This window comes from Homalodisca vitripennis, chromosome X (assembly GCF_021130785.1).
Source record: "Homalodisca vitripennis isolate AUS2020 chromosome X, UT_GWSS_2.1, whole genome shotgun sequence".
Lineage (NCBI taxonomy): Eukaryota > Metazoa > Arthropoda > Insecta > Hemiptera > Cicadellidae > Homalodisca > Homalodisca vitripennis.
The window spans coordinates 71,633,754-71,661,533 of record NC_060215.1 but is presented as its reverse complement, the minus strand read 5'-3'; the positions used below and the strand labels follow the sequence as shown (position 1 = coordinate 71,661,533).

Below are 27,780 nucleotides of genomic sequence, written 5' to 3'. Positions count from 1 at the left end.
TTGAAAACTTATTCTCAATTTTAATTTAATTTGAAATTTAACACAAGCTAGATATAAACAGTACATATAAAGGGTATGTTTTCTGACAAATTGATTAAATATTTTCTCCCTTTTTTTAAAGTATTAATCATATATTTTGTAACGAATAGTTGTTCTATACAAATTATTTTTTCAGCCAACACTAAAGCAGTTTTACACGCAAAGAGTAGGTCTAAGTATGTGGTGGGAAGAGGGTAGTATAAAATTATGCACCTTAAACGTTCTGTACAGTTTACCAATGTCCATGGGTTGTTTGTAGATCAGTAAATTTACATAGTTTTAAAGTAATAAGAACTTTCTATTATGATAACTGATACAAGGTTGATACAAGTGTTGATCGCTTTATCATTCATCTCTGCTAATGTCCATCTTTATAATTTATAAGGCTATGTTTCAGTTAAACTTTTTTGTCGAACACTTTATAGACCATCCTTCATTGGTTTAGATGAATAGTCACCAACTACCTTAAAATTATTTCTTAAGTCCAGTATTCATTTACTAATTTTAACTTTCACAACTTGAGCCAACACAAGAATATTAAACCATCTAGAACAGAGCCTACTATGTGTTTCAAACTTTAAACCAGCGTAATTCTTTTTAAAGAGTGAACCTTTTCAGCTCGGTTTTGCGGCATTGTACTCTTCTAATAAAGACCTTTAATTTGATGTACTACTCGACCTATGCTCTCATTTCATATTTCTTTCTGACTCTTTGCGGGCCATCCCCGGGCATGAAAAAAATGGTACTAAAAATGTTTGGGAATCATCAAATCCGTGTGAAAATTTGTTTAACATCCTGTATATGATTACAACACGTTCAGTACTATTTCTGTGCGTTTGTTTGACTGATTGTCTGGCCCAGGTTCGTGTTTATGGCGCTGATGGAATATTGCCTCGTCAACATCGTTCTCGGAGATTCGGATCTGCCCCAGAAACCCCCAGAACCGCTCAAGCCCGACAAGATATTCGATCTGGCTGCTAAGGTACGGTATCAATGGTTTTGATTATCCATCTTTTGGTTTCATCAGTAGGTATGGTTGGTAACAGTAAAGTTACACGAAACTGGATATCTTACAAATCAATAGATTATAATTAAAATAAGTAAGATAAAATAAAATGTAAATAAGAGTAATTTGACCCCCAATTAGTCATTTCATTACGAAAACGCGATATACATATACATTCTTAATGTTCCCTACCCAATAATTATCAATCAAAGAAAACTGAAGAAACACAAGTAAGGAAAATAACTGTAAACCACGCTATAGCAATAAAATTGCTGACCACCAAATTAATACTTACATAACTTACGATCATGGGTAGAATTGATCAGTTTTATATTTCGAAACTCTCAGTAAATCCATCTCCAATATAGATAATTGTGAATACTGTACTGCACCGACAACAGCAGAACATTAATTATGTTCTCTTACTTTATTTTGTTAAAATAATAAAAAATAACATAGTTTTGATAATTTAGTTTTATAAAACAAGTAACATTAAGATTAAACCTGTTTAATTATTTTAAATTATGTTGAAAGAGAAAAATATATAAATAAACCCAACTACTCTAAAATTTTCTTAAACTGAATGTAAATTAAAGCCTTACTTGATCTATATTAGTTAAGGTTTCAGGAGGAGACTTGCCGTGCTTTATTGTTTCACATCACGTAAAGTAGAGAAACGCATTTGAATATAAGGTACCTTTTACAAAGTGATTTAAATATTGTGAAAATTACAGTTTGCCGCATTTTATTTTTAAGTGTAAAATATGAATTTACTGGTGATTTACTGCATTCAAAAAGGGGCAGAATTTTTCAACTGACCGATTATTGTTCATAGTGTTATTGGTGTTAATATTGCATTTAATACTTGGACTATTGTGGTATCAGTGGGTGAAAAATTTATATTTAACTGAAAAGCAACGGTTAAAAATATGTTTTAACGCTATACAAGTTCTCCGGTAGATTTCCTCCTGCCTTATTGTTTACTGCAAGGTACCGATATTACCATATTTCTCCATAAATTACACAGCAAATATTTGAATTATGCATTCAAACCAAAACGCTGTGAGCTTGCTTCTTAAAAAATTTAGCAACATCTGTGTAGTCTTTATGCGTATATTAATACGTACGTAATAGGTACGTACATCCATTCATCTAGGCAAACTTCCCTCGTGGAAATATTATGGAACAGTCCTTAAAACATTCAACTTGACGGTAACGTGGGAAAAATCAGTAAGTTGTTAACGAGGGGTGTGATGGAAGAGGGGAAAGTGAAGCACACTTATTCACGCACTTCTCGAGTGCGACGTGAGATCACAAAAGCTTTACGATGCTATGGTCTCGAATATGGCACTCTCCCATCAATTACAAGCATAAAGTAACGAAAACAAGTCGTATTTGTGTATAGTAAAGAAATAAATTTTATATGACATATATATATATATTTTATATATATACATAAGTCAATATATAATATTTTATATATATACATAAGTCAATATAAAATATATTCATATATATGCATTCGCAACCTTATTACTCATTACTGGTTAGTGCTATTTTTTCAGATGTTATTGGAAATAAATTCTTGGTGGATTAATAACCTAATTGGCACGCGTAGTAATTTTTTCTTGTCATCTTCGTAGCTGAAGCTCTTGCTGCCGAGCAATTCTTCGCGCGCCTTGTCCGCGAGTTTTGAGTCCTAGGCCGATTATTTTTTTAGTACTACTTTGATCTAATTTTCCTTTTGTAACTACAGTTGCAATATCGAGCCAAGAAGCTGACGTCGCGGTGTCTGAGTTAACATCAACGTGCAGTGAAATCATTTAAAAGTTTTATTGAGTGGTCGTGAGCTTAATTCCAAAGAACATTGAAACCACCATTCCCATCCTCCAGATATAATTTGAATTCATTATTTCTCTATTTTGGCAGCAACGTGACAAGTAATATTTTATTTTAAAATATTAAATTGTAGGTGTGCTTTTAGGTTTTATGTACCATAAATAAACTTATAAGTAATTTTCTGCAATATTTAGTATTTATTACTACAACAGAGATCTCCAATCCCATACGTTTCGTCCATTCAGTGCATACTATTAATACGATTTGATGTTTCAGTGTACTATCGAAAAATAAAATTTATCATTAGAACAAGTATAAATATTACTTAAAAGTTTCAAATTGTGAAAACCACAAATTTCGACTGAAGTACACTTGACTACAAACCCTGTTCAACAGTAAAAACGAAATTTTAGAAGAATATAATACAAAAACTTATTGGAATCAGTTATACCTGTGTCATAGATATAGATAAAAAACACGCGAACTTTCTCTTTTCACTGCCTGATAACTGTATTTTGAGTGACGATGGCCAAGAATTGGAAATTTGTGTGCACGAAGTTTTCTCTCAGGCTTGAGATATACATAAGGTGGAGTTTTAAGAACTCGTCTTTACATAAGTTTTAATTGTTTTCGTCTTAAGGATGAATATTTTGATATTTCTATTTCATGTCCGCTTTCCACAAATACACTATCAACGTATTCCAAAGGACTCTTATTTATAAAGTTTTAATCGATTTCAAGATATATACTCACATATCAATTTGTTACGAATTTGTTGCGTTTTGTTGTGTTTCATAGTTATCTGGCGGAGATAACTATGAAACTTATATTACTCTTTGTTTAAAAGTATTCCCTTGTACCATAAGTGCTCGATAAGAAGTAGTTTTAAAACTTACGCAATGTAACCGTCCAGCTAGAACACGGAAAACTACACAAATTCTCGCAATAGATTTCGCCACTTTGGCGTGTTTCACAACGCACGAAAATTAGCATTATAATCCCATATATATGTTTACAGGGTGGTGTTTTTTCCTTCTTTCTTTTTTCGTAACTTTCGACTGGCCCGCTCCTACTGCGTTAGTCAATTAAAGTTACGCTATAAAAAGGAGAGAACCTGAGTGATAGACCACCGCCGGGACCGAACTGGCGATCATTGGGTTAACAGTGTGCCATACACTGAATGCTGAATAAACCCAACAGACGTACTTTTGACCGATTCCGACAATTTTCGGGGATATTTTGATGTTACATGTAAATATCTCACTGCTTATAGAACACAACTTACTGAACATACTGAACAATTTAAAGAAATTCAAAGTTCGTCTGAAACTTCTGTTGGTGTACGAAGTGGATCACTAGATGGACGAGTCTGAAGCAGAAACATACACAGTTAATTGGCGTGAAACCCCGTTTTCGGTGTAAAGTGTGAATTACCGTGACACACATTTCGTTAATAAAATTTAAATTAAAAAATATTTATTCATATCCATGCAGTATGAATAAATATTTGTTAATTGGTAATATGAAAATCTCGGATGTTTCCAATGTAATGCACCAATTAGTTTTCATACAATAAATAATAATTATTAAGTAACAACATAATAAATTATCATAATTAACGCCATATTCTTTTCGAAATTATTTATACTTTACACATAAGGCACATTTTGATTGAGTGTGTATTAAATTCCTCTCTATTTATGTATAGTGTAAAATAAAATTAGTAAAATATCAGAACTTGTTCTACAAAATGGCTTTAAATCTAACATAGGTAACGTGGATTGCCTTTTAGTTGCTACATTTTCTCCCTCGGATTCGTGCCTCTTCTCTTGATACTCATATTAATTTATGAACCATGAACGTATGTAATAATCATTTTACATTTTCAGTAGTTCTTAGAGAGGATAAAACTAGGGGTTTTCGCGGATTTAGGCCTCCGGATTTAGGCTTTATATACGATAAAGCAACTTAATACGATATAAGTAGCAACTTTCAATCTCAAAAGTTTGGTGATCAGACTTTTATTTGCATCTGACGATCGGTTTTGTGTAACAATCTTGGAAAAATGTAACTTGAGAAACATATGATCGATTCATATTCTTAACCCTTTCGATAACCTTGGGAGGTTATGACCAGGGAGGTTGATGAGGGAGGTTTTGACCTTCACCAAAACTTACGTGGCTGATGATCAACTTCTTTATTAGAAAAATATAGAGTGATTTGGCTCTCGGTTCTTACATTATCAGTATTATGGCGTGACCAGAACTACTCACCTCTCCTTAGGCATCTATGCAAATCAATCAAACAACTAAAAATAAGGATTCAAAAATAAGGTAAAACGATGGCGAATAAGTTTTAAGTATAACCAGATAATGACGGTTATCACTTCAAAGAAAAATTTGAGAAAATTCTATTTTATTTTCAGAGTTTGAATAGACAATCAACAAATAAGCAATCGAAACTCATCTTGTGACGCATTTAAATCATATTAAAATGCATTTTTTGTGTAGATTGTTTTTGATGATAGAGGTGTTTATTCAAGTAAAACGAAAAGATCTCGAACAACTGTAAATTGCTCAAACAAAAGACTTTTTTTTTGTATAGAACAAGCAATCAGATATATAGACTATACAAAATTTGAGCTAAGGGGGTGCTATGCAGTTTCCAATGTTCCTGGTTTTGGAGGTATTTACTCTAATGAGTCAAAACCACTAACATCACAAAAACAAATTTCTGACAACTCTGTCCTTTTCTGACAGAAAGCAGTATTCTAACTAAAACTGGACACTAAAACTACAAAAATCTTATTTTTGAGAAGTTATAAGATTTTTGGAATAGCAACATCGGCGTATGACTGTAGGATATGGTAAAAGAAGAATAATGACGATAGTTGCAGGGTTTTAAATTGACTTCATCGTACTTTAAAGATGCACTGAAATAAGCATTTACCCTTATTCCAATGGTGTATATTTTGGATATAGTTATAAAAAATGGATTGTTTATGATATTTCGTTTTGTCTGACCAATACTATTAATTTTAGGTATTATTAAATGGATCATAACATTAAAAATGTTTGAGTTACCCTCAAAAGAAATTTTGGAGGAGAGGGCAATTTTTTAGCAGTGAAATGCGTCAAAAAGACCTCAGGTGATGTTTTTGGATCATCACCCAAATGAGTTTCGAAAATTCTTAATCGTACAAAAGCTAAGATAGGGGTGGGGTATTCGAACATCCAGTAAAAAAATTGCTCACAATATAATATTTTTATAATTTCTATGTCATTCTAAAATAATGTCCAGCAGATCCCGTCTGCTCACCGATTAGCCGCCTCAACCCTCTCAAGCCCAACGGAACCGCTCTAGAGCAATCAGTACCGCATATAAACGAACACGTATTTTTACGATTTCAATGTGCTTGTTAATTATTGTCCAGCAGAACGCACGTCTGCTCACCGGTCAGCCGCCTGTCCCACCTCGACCCTCTCAAGCCCAACGGAACCGCTCCAGAGCCATCAACATTGATCGTTTCTCTCGAGTTTTCTTCCCACTTCTGTTCTTCATTCTCAATTGTTCCTACTGGGTCAAGTTCGCTGAGTTCTTGTAAAATCGTTCAAGTCGTCCTAATTAAATCGTTTCAATGTAAATATTTTGTATTATGCCACTCGTACTACCATATATTAGATGGTAACAATTTTATGTACATAGGACGCTTTTATCACGCTACACTTAATTTTACTGTTAACAATTAAGGAATTAAAAGTTTTTTTAATATATATTGTGCTTAGTCGAAAGTGCTTGATTGCATTCAATTTTGTATTGATAAAATTATATAGACTATATTGAACTTAACCCTTTGTAATTAGATAAGTCATTATAAGTGGTAAGTCGATCGTACAACTTTATATAGGTTAAATATTGCATGGGTGCGTGCGTGCATGAAATAACGTTACTTGGGTAAACAAACATGCTGTTTTGTTTCACTGTACTTCATATCATTACTTACTTTTAAAGAAACATAAAGATAAGTTTTACAAATTTAAGATGTAATGTTCCAGTTTTTCTAATTGTATCCATAATTTGATAAAGGAGAGTTGAATTAAAATTAGAATAGTAAAAAAACCTATGAAATACAAAAACTACAATGAATAAAGATGTGGTTTATATATTTAATTAATACAATTTAAAAACATACGTAGGCTATGTAATAGTTTTGAAATAAACAAAGTAAATATGAGACAAAGAATCTAAAACCTGTTGTTAGGTATAAGACTAAAAGTCTCATAGTTTTCATTTAATATTTTTCTTATTTTATTAAAAAAATGTCTAATATAATTTAGGAATATGTACTTCCATATATTTACATTTAAGATGAGTTTAAAGTACCTCTCACAACCCCAATTAGGGATTAGTGTCCAACAAAAAGTTTTAAATTAGATGACATTGTTTTAAATCACGTGATATGTCAAATTATTGTCCATAATAATACAAATCCAACATCAAGAAACCCAAGTCCTGACTACAATGCTTAAAATGGGTACCGTCTTCTAAACCCTTTAAAATTATGTCACATGATGAGGCTACTGTTAAAATTTTACCTACTTCTTCAATCCTCACTTGATATAAAATGGTGATCATTTGGTTCTACAATGACCCCATCCTATATTGTGTACCATTGAAGTTAAGAGTTGTACTTTTGTTCAAAGAGTATCCATTTTTGAACAGAAATTCCAGACATCGGTGTTCTTGTTGTCGTTGTGTTTGTATCAACAAGATATTTAATTTGAGGTTTCGCTTGATGGGTCATGCGATTTAAATTTTCAAGATGCCCCCTGCCCTACTTTTTGGTGAAGTGAATCTCATTTGAATATTTTATGAAATTTAGTGAAAATTTAAAATTGTGATACTGCTTAATAAATTATAATAATAAATATAATAATATAATAAATTACAGTTTGTCTCTTATATACTATTTCTGTCTCTTCCTTGTTCCATAAACACGTGGCATAGTTTCGTTTATTGATTTTATATCACGATAAAAATATTTTCAACTTAGATAGCTTTGGCCAAACAATATAAGAAAATTATATCCTTTTACAGGAATAATATCGTAGAAATGTAAAATACTACACAACAAGTGTGAAAGTATCAGCGCCATATGTGCCGTTCGTTTGTATGTGGTATTAATATATTACATGGAATCATTTCACTCATTATTAGTTCAGTATTTTACTGTACCTACGCACGAAGCCAAAACCGCTGTTGGCAATTTGTAGTCTAAATTAATTATAAATACATCAAAGATCATTTCTATTTACTTTTACTTATTTCCATACAATAACAAATATCTTTACATTCATCATGGTTTTCGAAATCAATGTTCTATTTTTATAAAAAATAGTTTTAGTTCAATATAAAAATTAAACTGTATTGTTACATTTCGCTAGAACGTTTTTAATAATAAAAAACATTAAATTATGAATTATGGAACCTGTACCCCATAAGTAGCCAAATTGTCACTTTTACCAGGTCAAATTCATCTAATTAGTGAGAGATTCAAGGATTTAGTTTTTTTTAAACTTGTTCTAATTAATATTGGTTATACCGCTCCTGAAGTGATTTGGAATGTGTTATCCCCTACTTTCAAGTAGATATTTTATTTCAAATTATTATAAAGGACTAAGGGACTAGACATAACTAGAACAAACATTGTAGACTTTTCAAAGCGATCATATTTTTTTATATTTTGAATCTGTTTTCTCTTATATTTATATTAGAAATCTAATTTCCGTGCTTTAAGACTATACTGTTACCAGTGGCATTTCAATGGCCTATACAAATAGTTTTGTAATTGTTTTATAGCAATCTTTAACGATTACCAAGAGACGATCTAAAAGAAAAGCCTATTTCAACAAAATGGGTGTACGCAAACAATAAAAATGTTTATTTATTTGTTATACTTTTTATATTCAAGCAATTAAAGGAAGCTCGAATTTAAACTATGATCCGAAGTTTTTCGATTGCTTCAGGTTTCCGCACCTTTTTAAAATCCTTGCTGTGAATATACGGATTACTGGCCAGAAGCAAGAAAGATTCCACATTTCTGCAATCGGTTGAATACTCTCATAGCATGTAACTTTAATCACATGTGGATATAATGAGCAAAACAGTATAAGATGTATCTTTATTTATAAAATAATATGATTAGTTTAGGTTATGATTCTGTGGTTTATGACGGATAAAAATAAACAATACATCGTAAAAGAGATAAATAGTCCTACGGAATGGTTATTATTGAACAAAACTTGTTTCTTCACCGATAGAATCCTATTCCTAGACAATGGTCTCTGATGACTCCTTTGTTTCCTCACGATCTCTGTTTTTAATTATTAATAATAGTAGGCTATAACCGACACCACTACTCCATAAATGCGACGTAACCAAACAACACTCACAACGGCCAGCTGCCAGCAGCAGAAACAGATCACGTGACTGAAACTACCACGCTTATTGGTGGGAATGAGATGTAGCAATCAACTGTTATCCAAAAACTTCCTTAGGAATAGATTTCATTAAAAAACACACACACTATGTTTAATTATACTCTTTCAACTGGTGCAATATAAAAATTACCTATTATATAGATGAAAGAGATAACCGTTCATTGTATAATTCCATTATGAGTTGTAATCCCCTTTTGGGTTAGGATTTTTAATACATTTGTTTTATAATATTATTTTAGGTATTTTTCAATCTTAACACGCGTAGAAATAATACAAGGTTCCTATCTGCCGTCTAAAATTTCTCTACATAAACTCGGTAGAACATAGTCGATAAGGAAAAATTATATCAAACCCTTCCAGTCCTTGAGCAAATGTTCTGGAAGGAGATTAATTAACCGTAGTGTCAGTAATTTATTTTATGATAACATAATCTAAAATTGTATAACTATTGTTGGAGTACATAGGTATTTTATTGAAAAGTATTAAATAATCATTGGAAACCTTTCATTCAGATGAAACAGATGTTCGTGGGGTTCAAAGTTAGATCAGTCTGAGATCAGGGGAGTGTAATGTTATCGAGCTGGAGGAAATTTATATTTAATTTCACGTATTTATTATGAGTAACCGTTTTATAACGACATGAAGGAAATTTCAGGTAACCTGATAATGAATTATTACTACTAGTATATTTCCGAACTGGTATTGCATGCTTGTAGGTCCAGTTTCAATGTTTAATTAAGTGTTTTGTCACTTTCTGACCAAAATAAGCATTTTTTCTGCCAAAGGTTACCAAAATACTCCTTTGACATCAAAAGTTCATTTTTGTATGCTAAACTTGAGATTATTGACTTTGATTTTAGATTAGACTCTTATATGTCAACACTTAACGATGTGCTGTCTAGTAACTCTTGAGGAAAGTAATGTGTCTTTACTTGTCAAGCTTTCTTCAATTAGTTATCGATATTTTGTTAATAATTTGTTAATATCAGTAATTGAATTCAATGTGTCCGATTTAAAATAAATAAACACATTTATTTCTATAAATGTGTTTATAAGTTATATAAATTTACTAAATAAACAAAACTGAGATGTATAATTAAGTAACATAGTTTCTTATATACTGTGTAAAACAACAGGTAAGTATTTGTAATTTAATGTATATAAATTTATTGATTGTTATAATATTTAAGTCAAGGCATTCTACATATACAATATAAAGTCGTTTATTGTAATATTTTTGGCTTTATAAGATTAAAAAACGTTAAATATTTAAATGGATGCTAATTTAGAAATTAAAGTTATTGAACTTAGCTAAAATGAATGTGTAATATCAATATATAAGTCGAAACCAGTACAAAAATATACAACGCCTATACTAAAATATTTACAACGCCTTATTATTAGGAGTTGAAATTTACACCGTATAAAGACTATAAGAGCTTTAAAATATTTGGAGCCGAATTATTTACAATTTGAGTAAGTGGCTTCGAATTCTGATGATAAGACGAAATAGGCTGAAATTATAGCCTTCGACTAAAGGCGTATCCATAATTTCACTCACGATTGGGATTGTAGGGTATAATACTATATAATGTAGTCTGTTATATTAGTCCTTATTGTTACCAAATATTTTAAGTTGGATCAGTAAATTTTACTGATAACTAAAACGCAAATATATGGCCATTATTTGTGAGGGCACAACAAAATAGGCTCTTGTATACAAAATAATTATTCTTATCATCTCAAGGGTTCTTCTTCATACCCATATTTTCTCCTGATTGGGGAATACTGTATTGTATAATCAGCTGTAGAATTTCTAATATTGTCCTAAATAACTATTTCCTTTGGATTTTGCATTGGAATTTGATAGTTTTGGGCTACTTCCAATCATAATCACAGCTTAATGCACTTTGATCGCTGGAAACACCTAGAAATAACATACGAATTTACTACAAGTATAGTACATATTTTAAATTTTTAATTGCAATAGTTGTAACTGGAATTCCATTTTAATCAGTGTATCAAGAGAGTTTACCTACAAAATGCAAGCAAAAGGTGCTTGATGTGTTATTAAAATAAAGAACATGAATACATGTAAGATTTACAGGACCTTTGATGAGTTATTATCCTCTGTTAATTAATAACATTTTGTAAATGTCAAAAATAAATCAATTGCTTACAAACTGTGCGTATTTTTATCCTCCTGTGTTATGAATAATGTGAATATGATATATTTTTAAGTCTACAGGGTATAATCAAAATACACTTCCTGCATTAATTTAAACAATGGAAAATGATCATTTAGGAAAGTTTCCAACAGTATCTTGTAACTAAAGAACACTAGAAACTAAATTAAATAATTAAATATACGTAAACTATAACATTTTTCAAAACAAAAATATTATATATATATATATATATACGTTTATAAATTCGCATATAAATTGCAGCTATGAGAAATTCTAGTTGTTGAATATTATATTTAATATCACTCAATGGTACCCAGAGACTCATAAATAGTCCTATGAATGAAAAACCTTATAATGCAGAACAAAATACATTTTTGGCAGCAAAATATGGAGTCCTAAAATAATGGACTTAATGTCGAAAAAGAAAAGCAAAGCAAAAGTAATAAATAAGTATAGTTCGGAAAATGAAACAAAAAGAATGTATTTGTGTACCACACAGCACAAAATTAAACAAAAGTTATAAAACTAAAAAACCGTTACAAATTAATCCAAATATTAAAAACATAAGTAAATCCTTAACAGAAATTGGGAAAATTTCTAAAATCAGAAATATATAAATTAAACTGCAATAAATGTGATTAAAATTACATTGGTCCAATTTATCGAAGCCTAGATTTAGAGAACAAAGCTCTAAAATCAAATAATTAATCTGGCATGAAATAAAATTTAACTACATAAAATCATTCGTATTAAGAACTTGATAATAATATGGAAATTTTTAATTTGGAAACAAAATAATGCTATAAAAATTACAAACTTTAATGGTCTATATAGAAGGCCTTAAAAGTTATTAAATATTAAACGAGTTGTAGTACAAGTCTTATATTTAGAAAATATTTAAATTTACGAAATCCCACCTAAATTGTATTCATGAATATTTTACCAACCACATATGCTATTGTAAGATGTGTCCTAAATCCATTTCATATGTTTATTACCTTTATTTTGTGTATTTTTATGTAGTATACTGTTACTGTAATCATGGGCTTGAGAGATGTCAGTATAATATTACAAATCTAAAATGGTTCGACTGCGTTGTTTTATTAAACATTGTTTGTAATATATCAATAGTAGGTTTAATAAGTGAATTTATAATAACGTGATGTAAACTACTCTTCTAATCCACATCTGTCAAAATGTGTATGAAATGTTTCTAAAACTATCGCCATGCCAATAAATTTATAGTAATATTAATTATACATTTATCTTTCCTGGAAAAGCGGTGCTTATTATTCAAATACGTAACATAACATATACTTTTAATTAAAATTAGTGAAACGTGTATTTCAACAGAATTGGATTTTTTCTCATTTTTTCATTTGGTTGGTCATAAAATGAGGGTTACTATTTACACATTTTGAGTTGGTTTCTCTTCTCTTCTGGTACAGTAGATAGATACTTTTAAATAAAATATAAATAATTGTGTAATTGAGTTATTCGAAATAAATTTTATGGCACTCATAACATTTGTGTATGGACATTATTTAAGACTTGGCTTTAATCGTGCCTTAACAGGAGTTAATATAGCTTTACAATACATCACATAATAAAATAAACATGTACAACAGAGTACTAAATGATCAAGATCCACTCACGGAATCAATTAATGTTGAGTCCATTAGTGATGTAATAACATTTTTAATATCAGAATATATTAAGCCTTGATTAAATTACTTACATTCAAGTACTGTTTTGAAATTTCAAAAACAGTTAGAAACTTACCGTTATGAGAAGTTGTGAATCGAGGTATGCTGGATTTGGCTGTTTAAACATTATTCGCAGACCATATAGCCTGGGACATTTCAGACAGTTTTGAACCTGGACTCTAACTAAAACGCCGATTGGAATCCGACGCCTTAGACCAGTAGTACATTGTGTGTATATTGTTGCCGCATTCATAACGACGAAGATCTGCGACGAAGATGTTTATAAACTTATGAAACCTTTCACAGTTAGCGTTCTTGTCGCTACAAACAAACGTGTCACTTGCCTTACACCGTCAATATACATTTTGGCCAACGGCTTTCCAATGTACATTTTGATTGGAACGTAAAGCTTCATTTGAATAGGCGAAAATTTGAACGAACATTAGAACATTTAAGTTTGAGGAAGTGCTCTATAATGGTGAGAATGCGTTGGTTCACAGGCTTTTTAAATTTTACGATGCTTCTGTTTGCAACAAGTCTTCTCTGGAACTTTATAATTGTTTTACACGTACGGCTTTGTTTTACTTACTGCCACAAGTTTTAAAATTTCTGTACCTATTTAAGATGTTTTTTACAAAAAGCTGTAAACATTTCTATAATATATTATTAATTGAATCAAAATATTCTTCATTTAAAAAACATTCAGATCAAATACGCTTTTATACTTCGTTAACAATCTTTAGTAGTCAAGAAATTAAAACTAACACTCTACCTTTAAAATCTTGTAGACAATAATACATATACGAGTATATATTGTTACATAACAGAGTGACGTATGCTTTAAACATTCCAAATTCATTGCTTAATACAATCTCAACACATTGATTTTAAATCAAATTAAAATGAAATTGTTTGAATTATTTAGGCGGAGTTACAACTGTTTAAGCTGTCTCTTTCAATTAACTTAAAGATTATATGTAACAAATATAACAATACTAGTAATATTAAGTTACAATTATAGAACATAACGAAACAAATCAAGCAAACATTCTAAACTAAGATTTACATGTATGTGCTGTGTCACCATTATACAATACATTCATAACTTAAATATATTCAGTTAACCAACCAAATCGTCTATCAAACCAAATTATAACATTATAAAACGTCACTCATTCAACCATTCATTTCACGCACCATGACCTTCACCTAAGTATACTTCCCTAAGGAAACTGTTCTGCTCGCTATTCATATTCAACGTTCATCAGTTTTCAATAGATAGTTCACTATTCAAGCTTGTCGTTTATGGACCTCCCCCTCCTGTCAATATCAGATACGTCCAGAACCTTGTTCGCTTCCGAATGGTTGTCAATGACTTGGTAGTGTATGTGATGTACAGTGAACGATCTATTGAAAACTGGTGAACGGTGGAAATGAATGGCGAGCAGAGAAGTTACCCTAAAGGTAACTATGGGACTAACTCGGTGGTTGAGTGTCGAGGGGAGATAATCACGAATCTGTTGAAGTTTCAGGTACGATAGTTGTTGGAAATAAGTAAATTTGCGTGCTATAGATTTCATATATGAAAATCTTTAACAAATGTGTTATGAGAAGTTGAGCTAGATTAAGTAACCTTTCTGTAGCTTAATGTACTTGCTCTTCACGTAGCTAAACATGTATGACTTTCTTAAGACCTAAATAGGAAGTAACGTTTTGAAGGATTGCCTAAATATTGGAGATTGAGGAATTTGTCATGGGTGATTTCGTAGTGTTGGCTCCTTTTTCTGCCGCTCACTTCCGTTCCATCTTCCTAGTCAACACAATATGTCCCCTCAGAAATTTGTTCTCGTTGGACGTTTTTGCGGTTGGCATGTGGGCCTTGATCGTAGCGAGGGTCGTATAGTGAAAGGTTCCCAGGAAGGATCACGGTCATAGTACGCCACGCCAGCCAGCCAGCCAAGACAGCCTGGCAGCGGCAGACATACGGACAATGAGTTCGGCTCGACTACGGGGGCTCGGGGCGTAGCCATGACATGGATCACCAAGGCTTTTCTTCTCGTACACACTTAAACGGTTTAGTAGTGAGCGATACGTGACATATTGCAAGAAATTTAAAATTAATTGCAGAGTGCCGAGACTATGACATCGATAGTTAAAAATACTGAGCCGGTTAACTACATTGCGGCTTACTATATATTTCCTCTTGAGGTGTAACACATAAGACTTTAAATCCTAAAATATGCATTCGGGAGTCAATTCTGTCATGGCTTTACACTGTAGTGTGTACATCTCAACCAACATGGCAACCAAAGTATTTAAAAACTTAACTTTGTGCCATTAGTTAGAATAATAAAGTTAAATGTCACATAAACAGCATGTTCCGTTAAATTCCAGCTTTTAGTTATGGAGTAAAATGGATAAATATACATTTTCGTGCTTTGCCACATTGTACTCTTAACCGTGTGTAAAAGTACACATTCATTAAACTATTAACTAAAATTCACATCGAAAATTGAGATCGAAATGTATCACCGCAAAAAAAGTTATGTGTGTGTGTGTGTGTGTGTGTGTGTACTGGTATCATATTTCGTGTTTAACTAAGATACTAAAATGAGCGGAAGGACGTTTCGTTTAGTTTTGAATAGGATACTGATGTATACAATGTAAGAAAACGGGGCTGTATGACGATATGATAGAAGGTAAATGATACAGGTTAATGTATTTATCATGGTGAATTTCTCGTTTCTCTTTCTATACTCGGTCTCAATCCTGATCATACTATCATATTTTATTTCAAGATGACATTTAAATGATATTGCGTAATTATGGCAATCAAGGGAATGATACGTTACAAGCAAAGAAATGTGATTTATTAATGGCCAATTTGTTTCATATATGGATTATCATCAACGATTGCTGCGTAGAATACTTTTTACATAAACGATAAGTTTTCTCGTTTATGAAGTGCGGTGGGCATTTCTTCAATTTCAAGTAACTAATTTTCATTATTTAAAAATATTTTTACTGCGGTAAACTTAGGATCTCATTAAAACTTCATACTAGCTAAGTCTGGAAAGGGAAAATATATATTTCAGCTTCGTATTTTTAAATTTCATGAAGGTGATATGGGTTGATTTACTAGGTTTATTAGACAACGGTTTTGAAGAGTCAGAATTCCGAATGAGCTGTAAGAGTGCCTGGCGAGGCCCTAAAATAGAATTGTGACAGCGTAGGCTGTCGCATCGACCATGATACATCACAAAACAGGGCGATCTGTTGTCGTCTAATTGTATTGTTTTTTGTGAGATTGGTCTCTTGAGAACCTTGCCAATGTACGATAGTCATTTATCGTAGGATTTGACATTTAGATCCAGGGATTTTGCAGAATTCTGAACTAATCTTGGGAGAATTCTTGATCGTGGAGTTCATAGAGAACGAGAGTTAAGCGTACTTTGCACAAGGGAGACAGTTAAATATACTAAGATAAGCAAAGCACCCTTGTTCAACCGTTATGGCGCATTTATCCTCTAAAAATCCTTAATTGCAAAATTTTGACGCTGTATGGATAGGACAATTCTGATGATATTAAAGTACATCCATTACAAATGCGGAATGTGTTATACATAAACATGGATTAGCATTATATATATATATATATATATATATATATATATATATATATATATATAAGCCCAGTAATATGCTATTCACAGTTGTATTTTCTACAAGGGTTCTTAGCATGCATCTAGCATACGCTTAAAAACTAATAACATGCACAATGAATTCCATACATACAGGTTGAATAAAAATGCAAAAACCAAAGGTCAGAATAGTTGTTATAAGCCAAGATAATGAATACCGAATCATATTCATTGGCCACGTTGATTATATCTGTACTGAAGTAATTGCTCCGTTTGATTCTGTTGCCCGCCCATGAAACTCACCCTGGGTTTATGAGGTTTTGCTTATAATTATAACATTATTATTGAGGAAGTTTCAGTTCATTTGATAAAAATTATAAAAATAATGAACTGTATGGTCACAGCAGTAATTCAATGAGCTTATTAAAAAAGAATATGTTAATAATTCAATCATAAAGTAGAACCACTAGATATCTGGAAATGATGCTGACACAACTAGCGTCAATCCTTGAATTGTATTGAACACCATGTTTATGATTAATTTATGTTTAATCAAAAACACAAATAAATAGTACACGCATGTATTCCGTCTTAACTGTAAAGTGTATGTAAACCATATTTGAAATTACTTAGAAATATTTTTATTTCTTTTATTGTGTGTGTGTGTGTGTGTGTGTGTGTGTGTGTGTGTGTGTGTGTGTGTGTGTGTGTGTGTGTGTGTGTGTGTGTGTGTGTGTGTGTGTGTGTGTGGTGTGTGTGTGTGTGTGTGTGTGTGTGTGTGTGTGTGTGTGTGTGTGTGTGTGTGTGTGTGTGTGTGTGTGTGTGTGTGTGTGTGTGTGTGTGTGTGTGTGTGTGTAATAAATCATGCTTATTGTTCTATTTTTTGTTTTCTTATTAGTAATATAATACAATTGAAACGTTTAAACTCCATTCTAAAAAATATATAAATACTTTTTGTTTTATTTTACACTAAGTAGCTAGCTCTCTGAGCATCGATAATTTACACAAACCTTGAACATTCTAGTACGGTATAAAGGGAAATGTGAATGTGGTACTGATGGTGAATGGTAAAGGAAATGTGGAAATGTGATTCTTATGCTATCGAGATAGTTAATGATGTCAGTGAGGTTTTTTGCATGGATATCCATGATTTCATGATCCAACAGGCATCCATGCCTGCCATACCTAGGGGAAAATCCTAACCACGAGTTCCCAAACAAGAATCATTGTTAAATATTTAAGAACAATGGATGCTGACCTGACTTCTGACAACCCTATATTTACTGACACCTGTGAGGAGGAGGCTGCTGGCTATTGTAAGGAGGTAAGTGACATGGCTACGTGGTGCAGCTACAATTTGGCAAATTATAATAGATAGGGGACGTGCGTATTGATTGTATTATAAATACTTTACTTAAATGAACACTAAATTTTTATTTTTTGTAAATATTATAATGAAACATAGAATTTAGAATTTGAATGGAATAACGTGATGGTCTAGTTATTTAGCACAAAACCATCATAAGTAAACGCTCGACCACCCTTGATAACCACTTCAGAGTGGATGATAAGGCCAATCTTTATTTACCAGTACTGGAATTATATAAAGTAAATTACTTATCAAAAATCATAAATCAGGATAAAAATAATGAAAAATAATATACATCAAATCAAAAAATATGTTCGTTATATGAAAGCGTACGAAAACTATAAATCTGGTGGAAGTTTTATTGAAATCGATATAAAATGAAATTGAAAAATGCCAATTAATTTTTCGTGTAATCTGACGTAATAAGACTTATTTTAATAAATGGGTTTTTGAAAAATATAATAGTTATTTACAAAAGGTATTTACATTGAAATTTTGAAATATTGATGAACTGAAACTGAATTTAAGAGAACAGTTAAAAAAATTGTAATCATACAACATATAGATATTGGTATTTTGATGATAATTTAAGTATTGATGACTATAATTGGACATTGGCTTATCATAGAATTTGTAATTAATTAACCAACTAGGATTAGTGGAAACTCAATAACAGTTACTCGCTAAATTTTTGAATTAAAATGAAGTTTAAATGTATGCAAGAGTAGTTGACAGTTGAGTAATGAACCACTACATGACACCTGTGTGCTTGGCGACTGCTGAAGCGCCTGGTAGTAAATGGTAAGTTCCCAAACGCAGAACTCTAAATATTGATGGTTGAATTTATAGAATAATTTCTGATCCTAACTGTCTCGTCACGTGTCACCAACCTGGTATGCAGTCACGACAAGCCAACCGGATCTAAAGAACCTGTGCCATTTTAGTCCATATTATAAAAGCCCAATAGCCCCTTTACTGCAAGTAGCTGGTAAAAACTTGAACCTCTCTCAGATGTAAAATTACTGATAGCAGTTCCCGAACTTTAAAACATTATTATTGTATCATCACTCTCATCATAATTCTATAATGCACATTATTCTACTATTATACTTTCTCAAAAAGTTATAATAATTTCATTCAGGTTTTAATTTCAACCTTCACAGTTTGTTCTAATACATATTCGTAGGAATGTTAATTAAACTACAACAAATAAGCTAATTAAAAAACAAATTAAGACTCTTGCTGAAGAAAATTTGAGAAAATATATTACAGTACTGTATGAAATTCCAAAACCTTTAAGTTATTAAACATATATCCATAATTAGCTACAACATCATGTTAAATGCTGTAATGGGAGTACAAGACACGCCACACTGCTGAGGCAGCCGCGGTACGACCACTACGTTATCTCTAATGCATGTTGTTTAGTATGTCTATAATTGAGACAGATATAATTACCAAACAGCTCAAGGATAGTTATTTTTCAATTTGAGGATGTTTGTATGCCAATTCCCGTATTAAATTGGAGTCGCTGCCTCTTGCGTCACTAATACTCTCATTCGTAATACTTGGAACATGATGTTGTGTAGTTAGACTTTAGTTGGTAATAGTCGTCTAATAATTTTAGTATGACGACTACATACTACAGTACATACCTTGTTGTTCTCATACATCACGCTATAGAATATTCTGTTCATAAACAACGTTGTATATACTTTATGAGGCTATACATCTTAATTATTTTAAAAATACCCATTTCAACATTGTTGCAATACTTTGGAGGTGAGTGAATTATTAAGATTTTTTAAATCAAAGATAAAATTAATCTTTAGAAAAGTATAAATATATTTCTCTAGTTCTAGGACATTGTAGAATAAACATTCATATATTGGTACAGTAGTAGAGACAGGTATGCAGCTCGTAGAATATATGTATCCGTCATTACATAGACAAACCTTTTAAATATCTCTAGTAGAGGCTTGCACAGTGTAGAAAATCATAACATAGAACAGCTTATCACAAAGGGCGTTAACGTATAGATAAAAAAATAAAATAGGCGGTGGCTTACTCGTAAAACTGTATTTACACTAAGTAATTACACTAAGGAAATTTCCTGTAAAATTTAGTAAGGATACTTTTCTGTCACATTAAAATAATTTCAACCACAGTTAATAATCTTGAAAATAATATTCCGTATGCGGTATAAGCCGTTTGATACCGAAGACTGTTCCTCAACTAATTTCAGGTTTCATACTAATCAGTAATTACCTGCAAAATGAAAATGAGATATTCCGTTCATAACTTGAAAATCCATATTTTCATCGTGCATTCATGAATAATTCTGATCCATATTTGAGTACATATCTGTATAAATTGTCACCCTACATCTTATGCAAGACATAGCATAAAAAGGCTTTAAGAAACATTAACCATCAATCATAAGTAAGTGATCATATTGACACTATTCGACTCTTCAAAAAGTTTTGGTTTGATATAACACTCTCCAATTATATAGAAATTATAGCTACTAGATCGGTAAAATCAATGTATAAAACCAATTCCTATAGTTCTCATTAGTGTGTAAGTATAGTAAAAGCATATAGAGTATCTACAAAAAGATACTGTGGAGAATTCCACAGAGCCAACTGATCACCTTACTGTTGGTTTTTAATTACACCGTATACGTAAATACGGTTATTATTACTGCAAATTTCTCGTATACACTCACGATTTACAAATTTAAAACCATTTTCGCATAGTAATATTAATATGGACAGGTGTGTGACTAGACACAAATGTTGATATTGACGTTATCCCAAAGGGGATTTGCTATATCGGGCTGAAACATAACGGGAAAAACTCTAAGGCTGATTACATAATCTCTATTTCATAATCATGTTTAATATCAGAATGATTAGATACGTTGACTGATAAGCACTCTTAACACTGGATCAACGGAATGTAAGGAAAAGTAAAAAACCCTTGATTACTTACATAAAAATTTGAATTGGAATGCTCACATTAACAAGACGCTTAGAAGGCTGTTCGCTAGTATCCATTATTATTTCAGTATAAAGTCAGTGAACACTTTTGTTTTACCTCACTTTATCACTGACTGACTATTTTAAGTAACATTACTGTTGAGATATATAACAAAATATGGCCCTGGACAAAATTATTGCATCCGATGTATTTCTTGCTTAAAGGGACACATCCGTTTAACGCCCTTCTGTAAAATATGATTTTAACACTTCGAGATAAATGAATAAAAAGAGATTTTTAAATATTGGAACATTTAATTGTAAATATTATTGAAAGAAAGAAATGTAAAAATTACTAGGAATACGGAATTAACGATAAAATAAAATAAAAAGTAAAAAATAAAAACAAAATAAAAGAAATAAAATAACATGCACGATAATAAATTACGAAACATACAAAAAATTATTGTTATGAGTTTTTAAAAAACTGGGTGCATTTTAACTGTCCATCTTTGCATAAAAACTGCATAGTATGTTATTCAAAATATAGGTTTACATTTAACATTTATATAAAAATCTTGATATAGTACAGATGGCTAAACCCCGAAACACTTGTCTGTAAAATAATTTTTTTTTAAAGAATTTAGTCTACTATTTTTTATTTTAATTACAAATACTATATTTATAAATTCGGCATATTGTCACTAATATGGATGTAGATAACTCAATATATTAAAATTATTGTTTTGGTTGAAAATATAGAAATACAGTGTGGTTATGAATAAGTGGTGATGTTAAAACCTAATACCAAAGTTAGAACTAATGCATAAAAGAATTCCTACTTTTAAAAAAGGAAATATTTAGGTAAACAGCCATTTTACAACATCTCAGGTAAAAAATGAGTTAAAAACAAACTACTGTATTTGATATGATTAAAGACGGAAAGTTTAGACTCTTAGAAAGTAGATAAACCATCCCGGAGACACCTAAGATTATTAAAAGGCTGAGAAACAAATCAGAAGCTGAAGGTTTCATAAATTACAACACTGAAAGGCTTGCAATTTTACACATGACGTAGCTATGGTAGGAAGGCTTTATTCTATTTGAATGTTGAATTTAGCTCCAGTGCACTTTCCTTTGATTGGAGCATCTGGTATCTGACTCTGTCTCAGACTTGGAATCTGGAGTTATGTTCTCTGAAGAGATCAAAAGAATGTCGGGGACGAAAAAGCTAAGAATTGTGCACCTGATAAGACAATGAGACTGAAACTTCACCTATTTATAGATATCTCCGATGTCGAAATGATGTAATTGTTTGTTTTGAGCCTCCAGGAGTCAAGTCTCAGTCAGCGTCAGATACCAGACGCTGCAATAAAAATGAAGAGAACTACAGCTAATTTCGACAAGCGAACTGAATCAAGCCTTCCTACCATAGCTATGCTATGTGTAGAAAATCTAGGTTGCTCTACCGTGCTTAAATATCGTGTCAGAAACATTGCAGTGCATTAAATTGTGTACTTTATGAGACAGTGAGACTGCCACTTCATCTAGTTATAGGTGTCTCTGATGTCGAAACGACGTAAAGGTTCGTTTGGATCTTCTTCGCCGCCGACTTTCTTATGATCTCTTCAGACGAAAAGTGACTCCAGATTCCAAGAGTCAATTCCACCACTTGACAAAGAGGATCAGATTCCAATCCTCGAATCGTAGAGTTGTACCTTTTGTAACGTATAACGATGGCAAATGTCCGAAATCCTGTTATATTTCAAACCATGCATCGTCAATAAGAAACTTTAAACAAAGGACCATGCATATAATATGCAACGTGTGAAGACTTCCTTGTGATTATGCCACAAGGGAATGTTTCCGTCGAGGAATGTTAGAAAAACCTACAGAAGATCCAAGGCTTTTGAATAATATATTATGATATTAACTTCAGGGTAACTGAAAATTCTCGCTTGATGAGAGGTCAGGATTAGCATCAATTAATTGAATGTAAAAATGTAGACGGTCATTTTAGACGGCCAAATCATCGAGCCTTATGAGTTAAATGATACTGTAAATGGTGAAGTTTATTTGGATTTTTTGTGAAAATGTGTGTGTGTGTGTGTGTGTGTGTGTGTGTGTGTGTGTGTGTGTGTGTGTGTGTGTGTGTGTGTGTGTGTGTGTGTAAAATAGATGCCCTGACTGACTGGCTCTCTGATTTATCAACGCCCAGCAAAAACTATTAAATATAGAGACATTAAATTTCGTACATAGGTTTATCTTATGTCCTAAAAGCTCACAAAGGAAGTACTTTTCTCTCCGACCTTAGGGCACCTCCCCACTTCCCTCTAAAGTTTGCGAAAATCCCTACAAGAAGTGCATTGCTACAATTTCATGCTATTAATTGAAAGAGCCTGTTTAATGTTATAAACTATCATATGATTCATTAATTTAATTTCAATTTTTTTATTTGTTTCCATTTATAGTCTTCAAACCATACAGTGAAGATGAAAGTAACAACGCTTATTATTCAACCTCTTCTCCAGATAATTTAATTGGAAATGTTAATAAAAATATATTTTTAACCAATCTTTTAGTATGCAATACTTGGACAGTAGTGTAATGCAGCTATCAGAGACAAAGATAATGTCTAACTTTGACTACAATTTTAAGAACGTAATAACACCCAAAAAAATTAAATTTTGTGACATAATTAGGCTGTTGTATTTGTCGATATTCTATTGGTCGGGGCAACAAAGTAAGGTAAACTATGGCACCGGAAATGCATTAGACCGGAAGTAATTTTCAAGGGTCGTAATTCTATACTCTTTGGACGATGTAGGCTTGTCAGACCGGTCCAGATACATGTTCTTGATCAGGGCAAACAATACAAACTCAACCACCGTGGCGGAAATATAACTCATGCGAATCAGAGGTCCGCATGCGCATAGCCTAAAGTAAAAACCATTCGCGATTTCGCTTAACATCTGAAGCTCTTAACCGTGAACACTGCAATGATATGTACCCTAAATATGCCTGCTTCCGTTTCAGAAATACCTAGGTCCCCACCATTCAACACATCATTAGTTAGCTCGAAAACTAAGGACTTCGACTTTAGGATAGCTCTACAATAGCCTAAAATAGTTAAATTGTTGTGCAAATCATTGTAGTTATTCACTCAATAATCGAGGAATGTTGGACAGAAATTCCAGTTATATCATAGGTACTTATAAAAACGGCTTCACTCTCCGATTTATGGCCTCAAAACTCTGCCTTTTACACTTAACTCTAAAATGTATCAGGATATAGGATACCTTTCAGTGACTACCACTTAACTCAGGATTTGTTATAACGCAATTTAAATAAATAAATAAAAATGCCTTTATTACATTAGCGTATTTAAATTTTACAAATTTTTTTCAAATCAACTTAGGTCAATAAATACATAAATATACAAATACACAATAAAGTAATACTTAAATGTCACCACACAACATATAGCTTTAAACCAACAATACTATGGCTAAAACTACCTATGGCTAAAATGTTCATTAAGATTAAGTTTGAAATTAGGAACAGATCTAATTTGTTTGAGGTTAACAGGGAGACCGTTGAACATGGTCGGACCGAAATAGGCAAAACCCTTTCGCCCAACCTCAAGACGTACTTTAGGGAAGTGGAGCAATCTACGTTGCCGTGTGCTCCGCTCCTCCTGACGAAGGAGTCTCTCGCTGAGATATTCGTGCTCCCCGTTGTTAGTGCCTTGTGAACCATGCAGCAGATCATCATTCTGCACAGGTCCTGCATTGCGATGATATTAGTATCTTTTCGAAAAGTGGACACGTGATCAAATTTACTGCGGCTGAAGATAAATGTTGCAGCCTTTGAATTCTGCCAGCGTCCTCCTTTGTAATACTATTTGCGTATGCAGGATAGCAGTAGTTAAATACAGATAAGACCATTGACTGCATGATCTGCATCTTGGCACATTCTGGCAGTAGTGTTCGGTATCTGTGGAGCCCTTTCAAACGACCTACAGCCCGCTGAACACTAAATGTTACGTGCTCAGAGAAGGTGAGATTGCTGTCAAGCACAACGCCGAGAGTTTTAACACTATTTTTCACTGCCACCTCTCGCCGCCGAGCTCAACACTCACACCACGTTCACTGAGGGTCTGCATCAGAGCTTCTGGACCTGTGTGAAGCACGTTACATTGCTTATGTTTAACTTTAGGCCATTTTTCTGAGACTTGTTAGAGATATTCAGCAGATCGGAATTTATTTGTAGTATAGCTGTGTTTGCTGCTTCATTATCATAGGACAGATGTAAGTGGTAGTCGTCTGCGTAAAGGTGAGCTGTGCAGTGTCTTACTCACCTCGGCAGATCAGACGTGTACAAGTTAAACAATATTGGGCCCAAGCAACTACCTTGAGGATGCCCTGTTTTTCAGTATGAAATTTCGTGCGAAGCGGCGGATAGCTGCTAGTATAACATAATTTTATATATATATATGTGTGTGTGTGTGTGTGTGTGTGTGTGTGTGTATGTATATATATATATATATATATATATATATATATATATATATATATATATATATATATATATTTAACTATATACGTAGTACTATTAACATGTACATTATTCAGCGGTAACAAACTAGCTGAACTATGTGTTGTAAAACTATATAATTTTTAATATTTGTCGTTTAAATAGTTCTTCATTTTTTAACTATTTATTCTATATAATCATCAACTATTATTTCTTTTTTAAATATTTACATTTAAAATATACAGAAAATTTTATTATTAGGCTATACATAAACAGTGTACATAAGTGGGCGTCTGCCCTAAACCGTCAATATAATATTACCGTATAAACTACAGAATTCAAGTGGAAATCAATAATAAATAATAAGTATAATATTGCTCTAGCAATAATACGCTTTTTTATTTACTATTGGTCCTTGTCAAGTTTCTGTAAAGCTTGGTGAGGCAAAGAATAGGCCTACGTACCGCTATGAAATAAACAAATAAATATCCTATGTTTAGTATGCTTCGTGGGCTCCTGCAACAACCTCTGATTACCTGCACCGATCAATGCTTGTCAAGTTTCTGTAAAGCTTGGTGAGGCAAAGAATAGGCCTACGTACCGCTATGAAATAAACAAATAAATATCCTATGTTTAGTATGCTTCGTGGGCTCCTGCAACAACCTCTAATTACCTGCACCGAACAGTGCTTGTCAAGTTTCTGTAAAGCTTGGTGAGGCAAAGAATAGGCCTACGTACCGCTATGAAATAAACAAATAAATATCCTATGTTTAGTATGCTTTGTGGGCTCCTGCAACAACCTCTAATTACCTGCACCGAACAGTGCTTGTCAAGTTTCTGTAAAGCTTGGTGAGGCAAAGAATAGGCCTACGTACCGCTATGAAATAAATAAATAAATATCCTATGTTTAGTATGCTTCGTGGGTTTCTGCAACAACATCTGATTACCTGCACCGATCAGTGTTTGTAGGTAAATTCTGAGAGCGACCATCTAAAATTTGCAATTCAATTTCATTTTCCGATTGAAATCTTAAGACAAACGGAAACGCTTGTAACAACAACCTCCTTGTACCCTTGTAAGTGTCCCCATAAGAATTTAACATTTAAAACTTAACCCAATTTTACTAGTAATGCTAGAGCGTAACGGTGGCTTATAAAGAATAAAGAATGGAATTTATCAAACGCTATCATATTGAATTTGCAGATATGTAACATAGAATAGAGGCTTATGTATCGTTTTGTATTTTTAGTAAATCTCCCTTACTTTTACGTAAAGTAATGCATTGAGCTTAAATAGGGTAAGGTAAAGTTATATCGCAGTATAGGTAACTTCGCATTAATTTCTGTTTCTCTTATTACAGACTTGCCTGTAAAGTTATTAGTTCATGCATTTGCCTGTAGGTAGCGGAAGATGTCTACTTTTCAAGAAACACACGTTTCACCGGTTCTGCTTTCTAGTTCGTGTTGTAAACAAAGTTAAAGGTTATGTCTGACACTTCTTTTAGAGTGTTGTGCTGTTTTACGAGTATATAGTTGTTTGGTGGATTTATTTTATATAATACGTGTGTGTGGTAGAAGTTCTGGTGTGGTACATGTTGTTCATGAAACACAGTTTCATTTAATAGTAGTTTGATAATTCTATCCTTAAAAATAAATAAGCCATAACCTTAGAAACTAGGATGTTTTTGTTAGCAAAATCACTATAATTTTACACGTTCCTGTTACTGTATAGTTGATTTATTTTTTCCTAAGAAAGTTTGTTGCTATTTTGCCTGATAAAATCGATATACATACGCATAAGTAATGTTATATGATGATGCATATTTAAGAAATCAAATGTAGGCTATTGCGAAATTAGCTTACCTTTTTCTTACGCTTTATTTTTCACTGCAACATTACCTAACCTGGTTAATACTGTGTTTCGTGAACATCATTATTCATATTATTTCAGTTTACTCTTGATTAAAAATTAAAA

General features: G+C 32.3%; 1 protein-coding gene across 2 annotated transcripts in view; it reads left to right on the top strand.

The window, feature by feature from the left end:
• LOC124369180 (glycine receptor subunit alpha-2) overlaps positions 1-11,561 on the top strand; it is a 63,392-nt gene extending 51,831 nt beyond the window's left edge. Inside the window, exons 10-11 of one of the 2 annotated variants that reach the window (XM_046826991.1) lie at positions 901-1,021; positions 6,321-11,561. In XM_046826991.1, coding sequence (XP_046682947.1) covers positions 901-1,021; positions 6,321-6,488 — 289 coding nt within the window. In that variant the 3' untranslated portion in view covers positions 6,489-11,561. Of the gene's footprint in view, positions 1-900; positions 1,022-6,317 lie in introns of both variants that reach the window. The other variant, XM_046826990.1, reaches the window with a different exon arrangement.
• The last annotated feature ends 16,219 nt before the right edge of the window (positions 11,562-27,780 follow it).